This window comes from Folsomia candida, unplaced genomic scaffold (genome assembly GCF_002217175.1).
Source record: "Folsomia candida strain VU population unplaced genomic scaffold, ASM221717v1 Fcan01_Sc030, whole genome shotgun sequence".
NCBI lineage: Eukaryota > Metazoa > Arthropoda > Collembola > Entomobryomorpha > Isotomidae > Folsomia > Folsomia candida.
This window is the reverse complement of record NW_019091222.1, coordinates 619599-633872: the sequence shown is the minus strand read 5'-3', so window position 1 is coordinate 633872 and position 14274 is coordinate 619599. Positions and strand designations below refer to the sequence as shown.

Sequence of the window (14274 nt, the reverse complement as noted above, 5' to 3'; positions counted from 1 at the left end):
AGTGTTTTCTACAAAATTCAAATTGTTGGTTCTCCAGAACAGCTTATTATTTTAATCTAATTTGTGCACCATTTATTCACAGCGGCTATGAGTACATATGTGCAAAATGTTGAGTTAATTGAATGGAAACTGAACTTTCTATGAACATTTGAGTCTCGAAAAACGTAAATTGCATCGTGCATAAGTGTTGATACAGCAAAGAATTCGTGCGAGGTTACCCAATTCTGAGTTGAACCCTGTACCGAGAAAATTATTCTGAGAAAGAACACATGTTGTTGCTTAAAATAAAAATAATTTCTGGAAGTTTCATTTCAAAATGACAACAAGACTGATGCACAGCGTCGAAATCCGAACCAAAATTGTATCGTGTCACCAAAAGGGTTTCACGGTGGACAAATTGGTGAAAAATTTGAAATCCCTATGTCGACCGTCCAACACATTGTCGACAAATGGGAAAATACTGATGCAGTTGTAAATCGTCACCGACAAGGTCGAAAACGCCATACCACTTCACGACAAGACACGGCAATTGTGAGGAAAGTGAGGATGAATCCAGGGCTGTCCGCCCAAAAAATTGCATCACAAGTGAAAAGCGGGTTTGGAATTAATTTACATCCTTCCACGATACAACGCAGACCAAAATCTGTTGAACTTTCCGGAGAAATTGCCAAAAAGAAGACATGGTTCCCAGAGAAAAACCGGAAGAAGCGTTAGGCCAGGGAACTGCATAAGGCTACTTGCACCGTTATCGACTAGAAAAATTTTTTGTTCCCGGATGGGACCAAAATTGTGCTCCTTGGTTCTAATGGAGTTAGATGAGTGCGGTGGAAGGCAAAGGAGACCTTTTTAAAGCGTAATCTTAGACCCACCACGAAACATGGTGGAGGTGAACCAATCAATGGTTTATTCGCTCAAAAGATTAGGTCTAAAAAACCGTTAATTTTGCATGAAGAGTCATGGCATGGGGTAGTATAGCCTGGAAAGGTGTCGGGACACTGGAATTTATCGACGGTGTCATGACTAAGGAGGTTTACCTGGATTTGTTAAAAATAAATATCCGCCAGTCTGCTACATAAGTTGAATTGGCTCGCAAATTCATATTCAAACAGGACGGAAATCCAAAACATAAAGCCAAAATCATCCGCAAATGGCTGAAGGAGACTAAGATAAACACGTTAGATTGGGTTACCCAGTCTCTTGACCTCAACCCCGTTGAAAACCTCTGGTCAGCACTGAAGCGTCGGATCGCGGAACCGAAACCCAGTAACCTTGTATCCCTAAAAGTAGTGATCACAGAAGAATGGGCAAACATTGGTCAAAATGTTACCAAAGGGTTAGTGGAGTCCATGTCGAGGCGCATTCAAGCAGGTATTGCGGCTAACGGTGGTCACACAAAATATCGAAGGGGATGACGTGGCTGTATCAACACTTATGCACGATGCAATTTACGTTTTTCGAGACTCAAATGTTCATAGAAAGTTCAGTTTCCATTCAATTAACTCAACATTTTGCACATATGTACTCATAGCCACTGTGAATAAATGGTGCACAAATTAGATTAAAATAATAAGCTGTTGTGGAGAACCAACAATTTGAATTTTGTAGAAAACACTGTATCATCATATATGCATGATACTGTAGTTAACTCATTGTTGCCAGAAGGACAGATTTGTGAAAATGTCAAAAATATCCAATATGTCAATGTCAATGTGTCACCAAATTTGACAAATACTTACATTGACACGTTTTAAATGTCAGTTATATTTGAAATTTATGACAATTATGATATGTCGACGTGTCAATTGGCACATTGACAGCCCGAATTTACTGGACGAGTAAAGCTGCCAAAGACCACACCCACAGAGGGGGTGTGGTTATGAGATTGTAAGTATCAAATCAGAATCCATGCAGTTCGCTGAGAAAAATGATATGCTACATGCCTTATATGCGAATGATCTGAAAATCACGCCGAACAATACCCACAGGGGGTGTGGTTTCCAGATTCGAAGTGTTGCATCGTAATCTCCTCGGTCCGCTGAGAAAAATGATATGCTACATGAGCTATCTGCAAGGGATTGTAGAAGTCGCCGGGAACTACACCCACTGGGGGTGTGGTTTCCAAATTTGAAGTATTGCATCGTAATCTGTTCAGTTGGCTGAGAAAAATGATATGCTACATGACCTATCTGCAAAGGATTGGAAAAGTCGCCGGGAACCACACCCACTGGGGGTGTGGTTTCCAAATTTGAAGTATTGCATCGTAATCACCTCGGCACGCTGAGAAAAATGATATGTCGCATGCCAGGTATTGATCAAGTTGATACAAAAGCGCTGATAGCCACACCCCCTGCCCCCATGGTCATACAACATAAGGTCATTGTGTTGAGGTGGATAACACGGTCAAAATTACGTTAAATAGGGATGGTTAATTTGTGAAACCATGGTGGAAACGGATTTTACTCATTTGTTTCCACTTTCGACCACACCCACCACGGCCCATATTAGAGGGGTGTGACCTACTGAGCTCTCCTTTGACGACCCTACAATTCGCCGTGATTTCGCCAAAAATTGGTAACCGAGCCATTATACATCCATTTTAAACTGAAATAACTAGTTGGAAAAATGTATCTCGCTTGTTGACCTTATGACCTCAATATCCGGGGGGTGTGGTCGAATTTAAAAAATCTGGGAATATATATTTCGCCCAACGGTCCAAGGCTTCAAAAACATTTGGAATTTTGAAAATCCATCAACAACATAAGTCACAAGAAATTTTCAAAATCTTGCATGTTTTTATTTATGGCCAAGTTCTATTGACCTTTGACCTCGGTTGGAGGTCAAACCAGTGAAAATCTGGGGTCGGAGGTATGGAGACTTTTGTTCAGCACATCGAAGTCTACAACATATCAAAAATTCAGAAAATTCGACGGCAGGCAGGTTTCCCATAAGAAGGGTGCCTCCTCCTTTTGCAGATTGTATACAATCTGCAAAATTTTACTCTGGGGGCCGTGCATAAAGCATGTGATGGATTTTCAAGGAAATTTGACACCCACCCCCAGTGTGATTAATATATGCCCCATGTTATAATTAACATGAAACAATAGGATGCCTTCGATTACATGCTTTCTACACGGTCCCTCTTCGTCCCATGAGTTCGTCTCATTTTTTAAGGTGCAATAGCATAAGGGTTTTGAGTTTAAATTGTTGTGTCTCAACTTTCCCTGTTTCTATATATTCAAATTTCGATTTTAAGATGTTTTCATAACTATGGGTTTTTTTACAAAATGAAGATTTTGCAAAGTTAGAAGGGTAAAATTTTTGATTTTTATTGAAAATAAAAATATATTTAATTTATAATAATTATTTTTCATCTATTTTATATTTATATATCTTCTCGTTGAAGAAAAAAATTAAACTTGTACTTTCTTTGTAAAATTTTCTTTTTGCAAAAAAACCACGGGGATGATCATGGTCATCCCCGTGGTTTTTGAAACCTGCAGGTTTCAAAAATTGCCAGTTGAATATATGGAAGTAGGGGAATTTTAGAAACAATTCAACCTCGAAACCCATATATATCCCCCCGTATGGCACATTTTAAGTGTACTTTTGTGCTTAAAATACATTAACCAAGTTTAAAAATTAGAAAATTAAAAATAGCTTCAAAATAAAAATACAAAATTCCTTTATCTACGAAATAATTTTGTTAGGTTAGGTTAGGAAAGCAGTGAGTTTGGGTTTTTGAAGGCCTGATGTCCTTTAAGTACCACTTTGTCTCCCTTGCGTTTCATCAATGCATGTGCACATTTGCATAGCATGTCAATGTTGCCCTTATTTTACTGTACATAAGGTTCATGGCAGGGTTGCAGAAATCTCATCTCACTGAGATATAATGAGAAATAGTGAGACATGAGAAATATGAGATTTAGTGAGATTTATGAGCCATGCACTAGCGCCACCTAGCTGACGTGGTCATGAACTAAAAGTTTATCTCATTATTTCTCACATTTCTCACTCAGCCCCAACTGAGATGATTGATATAAATCATTAAATCTCACTAAATCTCACTAGGTGATATATACCACTTGTATGTAACCCTGGTTAATGGAAGTAATCGTATGTACGGGCTCCTCGTCTTATGAATTTACATAGTTTATGCCCACTTTTTTTCAAACCATTTCCGAGATAGATATGGGTACACCTACATAAATTTTATGGATTTATTTTGCAACCTAGGCTGCGAATACATGGGTATTGGGGTAAATATTATTTTTAAGGTTAGGACTAGAAGAGATACAATAGGAAGGAAAGAGAGTAAGTAATAATTTAGATTTATACACGGAAGTTTTAGTGGAAAATGGTGAAAACTTTTAAATCTATCGACGTTTAGAATACTACATATGTATTACTCTTTATCAAGACATACATGTGCAATACAGAATCTGTAAAATGAGAAAAATTACAAAAATTGGTTGCTTAGCAGTCAACGTTTAGTTAATGTGTACGTAAGTAAGTAAGTACGCAAACGTGGAGTGAAGTTACAAATTATTAGATCAATTTCCTCATCGTTCCTCAAGTTTATTCTGACTAACAATGCGAATAATGTCGTGTGAACCACTCTGATTTGGCTGAAATTGTAAATTTGTGTAGTCCACGTCAATGCCAGAGTTGAGTAGTAATGAGTAGGATCCGTGTTTTCAGAGATCCGTTTCTAGAATAAAAAATATATCGGATACGATCCAATCTGTACCAGAAATCAACGCGGACGAGTTTGTCGGGGGCGCAATTTTGGGGCGGCGCCACTTTAATACGGATTTTTCAGCGCGTCTCAATGTTGAAGGAATAGGGAATTAGATTTATCGGCGTCGGCGGCGCGTAAAAGCTATCGGCGTCGGCGGCGCTTAAAATGCCATCGGCGTATGGCGGCGCGGCGGCGTGAAATCGGCGGCGTTGACCTCTGATCTGTTCACATACATAAGATATGCATGTACAATATGACAACATAAATAAACAACAGTTCAGCGAGAACCGAGTCTAGACGAGTACTCGTTGCATTCCCTAACTTGGCAGCCTAATAAGGTTTCGGAGTGTTAAGTCAGGTCAACCTTTATTCAAGTGTTAATGGAAATCAGTTAACAAAACTGGTTTGCCAACCATTACACAATAAGGCAATAAAATTTATTTATATCAGTGTTGCATAGGGCTCCCCACAAGATGGGACAAGACAAGATTATACGTCTTGTCTCGTCTTGTTACAATCTGCGGGACGAAATATAAAGACAAGACGGGACGACAAGCTGTCCCGTCTTGCCCGTCCCGTGCAAGACGGGACGCATATGTTTTAAATGGGTTGAATTTTAAATCTATTCACAAAATTTAAGTTCGCTTCAGGATGCAGGATACAAATTGTTTTTACTAATTACAGATTAATTTAACCAAGGTTTCGACTGGTAAAAATCACATTACACAGGACCTTTGCCATCCGAGGAGAGCCAGCCCAAGTGTAGTACAAAACTCGTTTCGATATTTGGCGAGAGGCAGAGTGAGAATCGGATTCTGGTGGGTATCTACCACCACCGCTGGCTGTCGGCTGTCGTTGCGACAGTGCCGTATGGCCCGAGATCCGTGATTAATTAATCGTGATTAAGGATTGAGATTAAGGATTAATAATCCTTAATGCTTAATCCCAACAAAAAAATGTGTGAAATCAATCCTTAATCCCGACGAAATATTTTTGCTCCATTAATCCTTAATGCTTAATCCCGACGAAGCATGCCCAAATTATTAATCCTTAATCGTGATTAGGATTAATTCTCGCGAGAGATTAATACTGCGAATGAGCAAGGTAACAGTTATTCTCAACCATGTGATATTTTTCCATTCTTTCTACTTTCCTCTCCTGAAATTATCTAGCATGCATTATATTTTTTAACTTTATATTGTTGCTTCCATAAAAGTACTGATTCAATCGTTAATCATGGCGAACAGGAATCTAACTGAACTGAAAGGTTTGCCATTCGTTTTGACCGGCACATTTTTTGATGTCGAAGAACTTGACAAGTCTTGTGGCTCTGTAAAGGCCAGGGGCATAGCTCGTGCACCAAAACTTGCCGTAATTGGCGGGGATATTATTCCAACATTGATTACTTAACGCACACTACTATATATTGCACGTTTTGTAAGTATTTGAGATTTGACACATTAATATCGCTGTGTCGATAATTCTGTGCAGGAAAATAAAAATTATATTAATCCTTAATCATGAATTAATCAGGATTAATTAATCCTTAATCCTTAATCCCAGCAAATTGAATTATTTAATTAATCCTGGACTAATCTAATCCCGGAATAACATTAATCCTTAATCCTTAATCCCACAAAAAAATTCATTAATCACGGATCTCTGCGTATGGCACTGTCGTATGGCACTTTCGTATAAATTCAAAAAAGCTTTAGTTTTAAATTTGGGGTGATTAGGTAATTAAAATATCACAAATTTTAGTAAGTTGGGTAATTGACTTACATATCTCATTAGTGGCCAGAGTTTGTTACGGCTCTTGCAAAATAAGTCCCTCCCATAGAAACTTTGACCCCAACTTTCTCAGGGTACCAGCGTTTCCCTTCGGGCAACAAGAGCTGAAACTGTAGCCCTTCCTAAGGAGAAAAATTTGGCATCAGGTTGTCCGAAGTGAATGGCTGGTACCTTGAGTTTTTTAATAATTTATGTGTATGTGTAAAAACCGCCAATTTTCGAATTTTGAAACTTTTGATGCATCAAAATATCCGTATTCAAGGGGGAAGTCAAATGCAAAAGCAAGTTGAGGTTTTATTCTTATTGTACCGAAGGCACATTTGATTTCTCATGTTTCCCGATTTTATTCCCCAATTTTTAAAGGGGGAGTGGTTGCACATAATTCAAAAATAGCTATATGCCATATTAATCCTTTCTCCCAAAATTAAATTTTAAGGCTGCTCGCTCGCTTTAAATTTTAAGTCGCTTAAATTGCGACGGTATGCAACAACACTGTTGCATACCGTCGCATTGTATGTATTTACATAAATATTTAAGAGTACCAAATAATCAAGCGGAACTGAAATGTATATATTATGTAATTTATTTTTATTGCTGTGAAAGGGCTAAATGAAAATTTTATTTATTTATTGGGCTGGGTACCTCTACCAAGTACCCCAATCCATTACATAATGTGCCTGAATACGTACTTTTTTAGTATGGTTGGATTTATGAAAGGAGAAGTCTGCCCGCCATAAACTTTACAAGTAAAAAAGCCTCTTCTTTAGAAAATCAGACTATGCACATATGTACGTAGTTTTTTATTACTTCGTATAGACATATTTTTAGATTGGTGTGTTAGACCAGTCTGATAGACTGAATGTGATTAACACTTGAATATAGGTTTATTTAAAATTGAAAATTGATATTTAAATTGAGGTACTTCGTAGAAGTACCTAACCCAACCTGTGGGAAAACAGGATGGTTCGGTCGGGTGAGGTCATATCAATTCAGAAGGAATTAAATTTTCCCATGTAATTTATTCTTAACATTTATTGGCTTGAGGTATTCTCCGCAGGTTGTGTCAATGTTTTGAAGGAAAGGTTCCGTGCTGGCCAATAACGGATTTCGATGCTATTTGGACATGTGGACTATAAACATAAGTTGCGATAGGTTTAACCAAAGTTGAGTGAAAAGGAGGATGCCAAAAAATGGGTAAAATTTGCTCAATCGTTGTGTAAAATTATCTGAGAGTAAATTTAGAACAGCTTTAAATTCATTTTAGAGCGTAGCAATTTTGTGTTTTACGTATGTAGTACACTCATTACGTTTATTGTACAATATGCAAATGGCATCAAAATCAGTTGCTGTAAAGTATTGAAGTTCCCCTTATTACATAAATTAGAAGAATTTTAATAGCTTTCAGATTTAGCTATCCCCGTTATTCATGACTCAAGTGCACATATACTTATCAAGGTTTTTCAAGTACTTGGTAGGCTTGGCTTGAATTTTCCTACCGTAGATATTGATGTGAACATTTTCTCTTAGGTGGATAACAAGAAAGGATGGAGTTCGATTATTCAAGACCAAAAGTTAATCCTGCTTTGTAAGATTTCAACAATTCGTTTGCATTTGAAGGATGTGTGGTTGTGAAATTTTTGAAGCTAAATAAAGTTTAAATATTTATTTATTCATTTATTCAGATTCTGACCCATAAATTGGGCAGATTATGTATTTCCAAGTTCTGATCACTAGCAAAGCCTGAAATGTATAATATTTACTTTAGGTTTTAAATGAATTTTTGACACCTGCGTTTCAGAAATTTCGTATCCACCAATTACGAAAATATTTTCTAGCCAGTCTAGTAATAAAATATTTTCTTGTGCTATTTATTTTTATTTTTTATTTTGTTTTTGCAGTCGCTCCGTATTCGATTTGAAGCAAGTATTACAAGACTTTGAAAGTGCTCGTTCCATTCCTCAAGCAATTTCAGAAGACAACCTTAAACAACGTGTGTCTGCTCCGGACTGGATTGATTTAAATTTGGCGCGACGAGGGCAGAAATTCGCTCGAGGTAACATCCTCGCAATCTCGATATCGCACTCGTACGGCTTGACCACCATGCCGCATCCGGATTTGGTTAATGTCCTGCTGTTCACGGGGCGTTCATCGAGCCCGGAAAGTGCAGCTAAGCGTTATTATTCCACCACGACGGAAATTTTGTCCTGGTATGATGAACTTCCGTGGGGATCTGGTCCAGGCGGAGGAGAATTTGCGGAGGTTGCGAAAAGGTACCTTCAAACCAAGCAAACATACCTGTTCAAATTCATTTATTCATAGCGAATGGATAAATTATTCATTTATTATTCAATAAACTTTATGAATAATGAGTTAGAATTTTTTCAACATTTTTGTACGATTGAATATTTAATGGAGTTTGGTTATGTAAATATTTATTAATTTCATATTCGTGAAGTGGGAGTTAATAATTTTACTCATTATTTGTTTTTCACTGTAGACCTGGTTAATACGGATGAATTGAGAAATTCGTCTCAGAAGACGAATTTAAGATAAAATGAATAAGAAATGAATAACGAATAAATGTTGATTTTTAAATTTTGAGTAAATGAAGAATTAATGAATATATCTTTCCCAGGAAGTTGTTACATAATTTAATGGGTTATGAATGATCAAACGTTTTTTTGAACAGGTATGCAATCAAGATAAAAAGAAGGTAACTTGATATTCGTTAATCATGATATGTTGTTTAATAAGTAGTCTAAAAAGAGTCAGGATGCTACAGTTAAAACTTGCGAGAACCATATCAAGCAAAATTTCGCGTGAGGGAATTAATCTAAATTCACGCGACTATTCTGCCTACACCCCTATCGCAGCTTGGCCCTCGTTTCATAAAGATCTTGAAGAATCAAACATCCCGCTGTGCCAGAGGCGTATCCCGCCAACTTTTGGGGAAAGTAAGGACTTCATCCCCTTCAATCAGCATGCACTTGCCCTCACACAATTCTCCTTTGTCGGTTATCCCATCCTATTTCCGGAACGGTTTGGAATTTTCCGCCCAAGCGAGGATGATCTCTGGGCTTTCAACCATTTTTGGGCCATCCTCGGATATACTTTAGGCCTTGAAGACAAGTACAACATTGCACTCCAACCAGACCTAAAGTCGGTGAGGGAAGTTTACCTCGAAATATTTGAGAGGTACACAATTGCAGCAGGGTTCCACTGGTGGCCGGGTGCTGTATGTCTGGTGGATAGTATTTTCCAGGTTTGTACACTTTATAAGAATTGTTATTGGTGATAGACATGACTCTACTGGCTCTGGTGACCATAAGTTTTACTAAATGGCCGGTTTTGACAAGGGAACTTGTCCAAAAATGCGATGGTGTGAATTGTAACCCTCCGATTTGGTTGAAATTTTGAAATTATGTGGTCCATGTCAACACAAACAACGTTTCTTCAGGCAGTTTGTGCGATGGTCAGGATTTGGCAAAATATTTAAGGCCAAAGTTGATAAACGGGCGATTTTTACCACGCGGAGGAAGCAAACTCAACTTCAATTCTTTCGCCGTGCTAAAAATCTCACATTTTTCAACTTTGCCCTAAAATATTTTTATAAATTCTGCTCATCGCACAAACTGCCTGAAGAAACGTTGGTTGTATTGACATGGACCACATAATTTCGAAATTTCAACCAAATCGGAGGGTTACACTTCACACCATCGCATTGTAAGCTATGATGTCAAACATGAGGAATGATGTGGTACTCATCTTTCCATTTGAATGGTCCCTTGGTGGGAAAATATTGGGTCAAATTTAAAGTGCCCAACCAAAATTTATTTTCTTCCAACCAAAACCAATAATTTTCGCAACGCTAAAATCTGCAACCAATCAATTTTTTGTCCAACCAAAACGTAAAACAATACAACTAAATACTTAGATATACACATAATTAACTGAATTCAAATGTCCCAGCCATAAAATTTCAAAGAGTGTAAATGATGGAGGAAACGACAATAAAAATGGATCGTACTATCTGTTAATAAAATACTTATGCTTTCTGTTTATTAATTAATGCAGGGTCTGGAAAGGATTACTTTGCTAGGGACACCAAACTTTCTGCTGTATCGAATATTGCGCGATGTTTTTGACGTGGCTGGTCCAAATATGTGGAAATGTCTAACGATTAGAGAAAAGCTTAACAGCTCGTTTGCAGACCATGTGTTTCTTCCAATTCTGTTAAAGTATCAAGTTACCAGAAAACTCTGTACGTTCTTGTACGTTCGTCATACTCAATTTTGTACACATTATTAACTTGTTATATAAATATTTTTAATCAAGTACGCAAAATTCATAAAACATATGTATGAATAGATACCTATAAAAAAAGTGTACTTTGTACTAAACAAAATGCTGCGGAGAATGTTTGTGATGACATGTGAGTGACAAATTTCTTGCTTTTGCCAAAAGTACTTGGCAATTGATACCATTCGTAAAAACACGATAGTTTGAAGTTAAACCTTTCTTTAAATATTCGGTTATTGTTCATTAAACAATACTTTTATTGTTAAATTTTATTTATTGCAAGCTTTAATAATATGTAGTATGGAAGGGAGCAGTCCAAATTTTTATAATCGGCCATAATTTTCGTGTTAATATCCATACGCCCCGCCATAGCGAACGTCGATATCGTCCAGCTGAATCTCGCTCTCATCCATGTGCAGGATACACTTGAACTCGTCGATGAGGTAGCGGTCACACAGTAGCATCCAATAGGCATGCCCGTCCATCCATCCGCGCATAATGTTGACATAGTCGGTCATCCCGTCTCGACCTGGGTGGTCCTTGTATCTCTCCAAAAGGTCCGGGTACATGGCCTCGAAATCGATGCAGATTTGGTTCGTGTCGTCAACCACGGACTGGAAGCACTTGGCAAAATCTCCGCCATATTCGCCATTGAGGTAGCGAAGGTTGGCCTGAAAAATGAAAAAAAACTGGCGTTAAATAGAGTAACCGTTTTCACCGTAAACTCGTCATATGTCCTTTGAGGACCAAATACTTCATATCACGTATTTTAAAAATGCAGATTTCTAAAAATTTCTCAAGATACGAGTATTTTGTGGAAAACTATTTGGTAAAACGTTGATTTCTTTGGATATTTTTCTTGACAAATTTTTTTTTTACACTACGAATCAAACCACCCAAAATCTCTCATTGAATCTCTTCCGTACTGTCAAGCATTACGTATAAAAAAGATATGTTCCGATCCTGAAAATGCTGTGAAACAAATTGATATGTTATTCGGAAAATTTTCAAAACGGGGTTATCCTTTGAATGTACTACATAAATGTTTATTGAAAATTAATCAGATAAGCAGACATGATATTCTTAAGCCAAAAACTCAACTTGTGATAAAGCATTTAAAACATAATAATCCTACTGTGTTATGTAAATATACCAATGTCAACTTACATGAAAAAGAGATGCATGAAAAAGTGTTTATTGTCATGCCGTTCTACAAGAATATGTATGGTTTTAAGAAATTATTTATAGATTTTATTGTATGTGAAGCAAAGAAAGGTCAAAATGTAAAATATAAACAAATATTAACAAACCTTAATTTAATTATATCTTACAAAAAAACTACCCAACTAAAAAGGTACACTGGCCAGCAACATAAAACTGGATAACAGTATCAATTTGTACTCAACTCGAGGCGTAACATATGAAAAAAATATTTGCCCAAAAAAAGTTTAAGAAACTTGTAAACAACTTATTAACATTTTTAAAAAACAAACTATAACAAGTCACTCAGCAGATAATTTTTGAAATTCTGTTACAAAACTTACTAAAGTCTTTAATTTTACCAGATTATTTAAGAACACAATTACACTTATGTGAATAAGCATGTGAATATGCATGTGCATATACATATGTATATACTTTTATATTCAAACTTAATTGGAAATTTAATTCACTTTATGTTATTTTATATTAATTATTTTGTAATTTTCTATAATTTCGTAGCCTGAAGAAGCTGTACTTTATGGCGAAACCGGTCGCAGCTGGTGAATAAATCAGATTATTTGTCAATCAGTTGGAAGTGTTTTCTTCACACCTTCAAAGATCTCGACCAATGTTAAAATGTTGATTTTTTGTGATTTTCAGCAAAAAACTCGACACTTGGAAACTCGTTGACATAAAAATTTATTTTTGTAGGAAATCATGAAAATATGATTGGTTGCCACCAGATGAATCGAATATCGTACTCAAGTGAATTTTTTAATAAATAGTACGAAAGAGGTTAACATTTCAGAATATTTAGGCATTAAAGGAGGATGAGAATCTAAATTATTTAGACAAAATAAGCTTTAAACGTACCGCGTTAAATGGTTCTCCAGCTAAGACCTCACGTCTCACTGAGTAAAGGTCATTCACAAAAACGACATGGACAGCACACATTTTTCTAAGTTTGATAAATAGGTCGTCATCCCGAATATCTTGGGGCACCTTGACACCCCGGACGAAAGAGACCATCTCGAGGCATGGATATATTCCGACCGAGTCCCGCCGAACGTCGACGTAATCCTCAAATTTGATCTTGTTCCCTTCAGAACGGGCCTTTCGAAGTTCGGCTTCTGGCGTGAGAGCTCTCGTGTAAGCTAGAAACTCTTCAATGGCGTAAAACCCAGAGTTATCGGGTTTCGTGATTTGTCCCCGAAGTTCGGTGATCATATGGGTGAGCGGGGTGTAGTCGGGGAAGAGACGGTTGAATTTGGCGGGTTCTATTCCAAATGTAGTTGCCACGTCGGAAACGGACGCGCCACGCACGACAGCATTGAAGTTGTCGGCAACCTTTCCCACGATCGAGGCAGGAACTTCTTTGAAAAGAGAGTGGTTGTCGACGGTGTCATCTACATAAATAGATAAGTTTTGAAATATGTTTGGGTATGTTATTGTTTTAAAATATTAATTAAATGTATGTGTGACATGTGCGAAAAAGATGTGATCGGTTTTTGGAGAAAAGACTTATTTTAAAATTTCTTTTGAATTGGCAAAATTCAATATTGTTCCTCCACAATGGCTTGATTTTCCAGGGCCATAGGAGCAACAAAAAAGCTGAGGGCCCCCACGGGAAATATCTCAATAAATACATTAAATAAAAAAAATTAAAACGAAAATATATAAGTTCATATTTTTTTTAAAGTGTTATTTGTTATTGCTGTCGAAATAATTTATTTTTGAAGAATCTCGAAAACAACGTGCAGTTTGACATACAATACTCAAAACCTACCTATAAATAGGAACGTTCCCATCATCAATGTGAACGGGGCGACGTCGTCCATCGATGACCCCAAAGCTGTTAGCGCACACAGCGTCGAAATTCCCGTCTTCAACCAGTTCCCGTTCGCCCACTTTTCTCTAAAACCGTACGACGCAGACTGTTTCGCGAATAAATCTTCGGACCTTTTTACTGCCTCGTAGTACAAATCCGTCCGAGGGAATTGTCCCCACGGGAGGTACTGGAGCAACTCGCAGTCCGGAATGACGAGGTCTTCTTTCGTTGGCGACCAGAAATTGGGGGTCGTCCCGTGACTCGTCCATAACGTCCAGGGGACACCTTGCAAATTTTCGAATACTTTAGTCTGACAATGGAGGTCTCCCAACGTATGCTCACAGATTAGGACCAATTTAGCGTCAATCGATCACAAATATAATTAGTATGAAATTTGCAAATGGCACTATCTGTC

The 14274-nt window shown here is 37.4% G+C and overlaps 2 protein-coding genes across 3 annotated transcripts; one reads left to right on the top strand and one right to left on the bottom strand.

Annotated features, from left to right (window-relative positions):
* Positions 1-8167: 8167 nt before the first annotated feature.
* Positions 8168-10859, top strand: LOC118439072. Its single transcript, XM_035860097.1, has 3 exons — positions 8168-8799; positions 9287-9791; positions 10604-10859. Exons 1-3 carry the CDS (start codon positions 8630-8632, stop codon positions 10835-10837), a joined length of 909 nt encoding a protein of 302 aa, XP_035715990.1. The 5' UTR covers positions 8168-8629; the 3' UTR covers positions 10838-10859.
* A 293-nt stretch (positions 10860-11152) lies between these two features.
* Positions 11153-13519, bottom strand: LOC118439073 (pristinol synthase-like). Of its 2 annotated transcripts, none has more exons than XM_035860098.1 (2): positions 12905-13519; positions 11153-11499 (listed from the first exon to the last, which is right to left on the bottom strand). In XM_035860098.1, the coding sequence occupies exons 1-2, from the start codon at positions 13256-13258 to the stop codon at positions 11176-11178; spliced, it is 678 nt and encodes a 225-aa protein (XP_035715991.1). In that variant the 5' UTR covers positions 13259-13519; the 3' UTR covers positions 11153-11175. The 2 variants fall into 2 exon arrangements, 1 of the variants encoding a protein (XP_035715991.1); XR_004837213.1 differs by lacking the exon at positions 12905-13519 and adding an exon at positions 11708-12638 and having other exon boundaries at positions 11373-11499.
* Between the last annotated feature and the right edge of the window lie 755 nt (positions 13520-14274).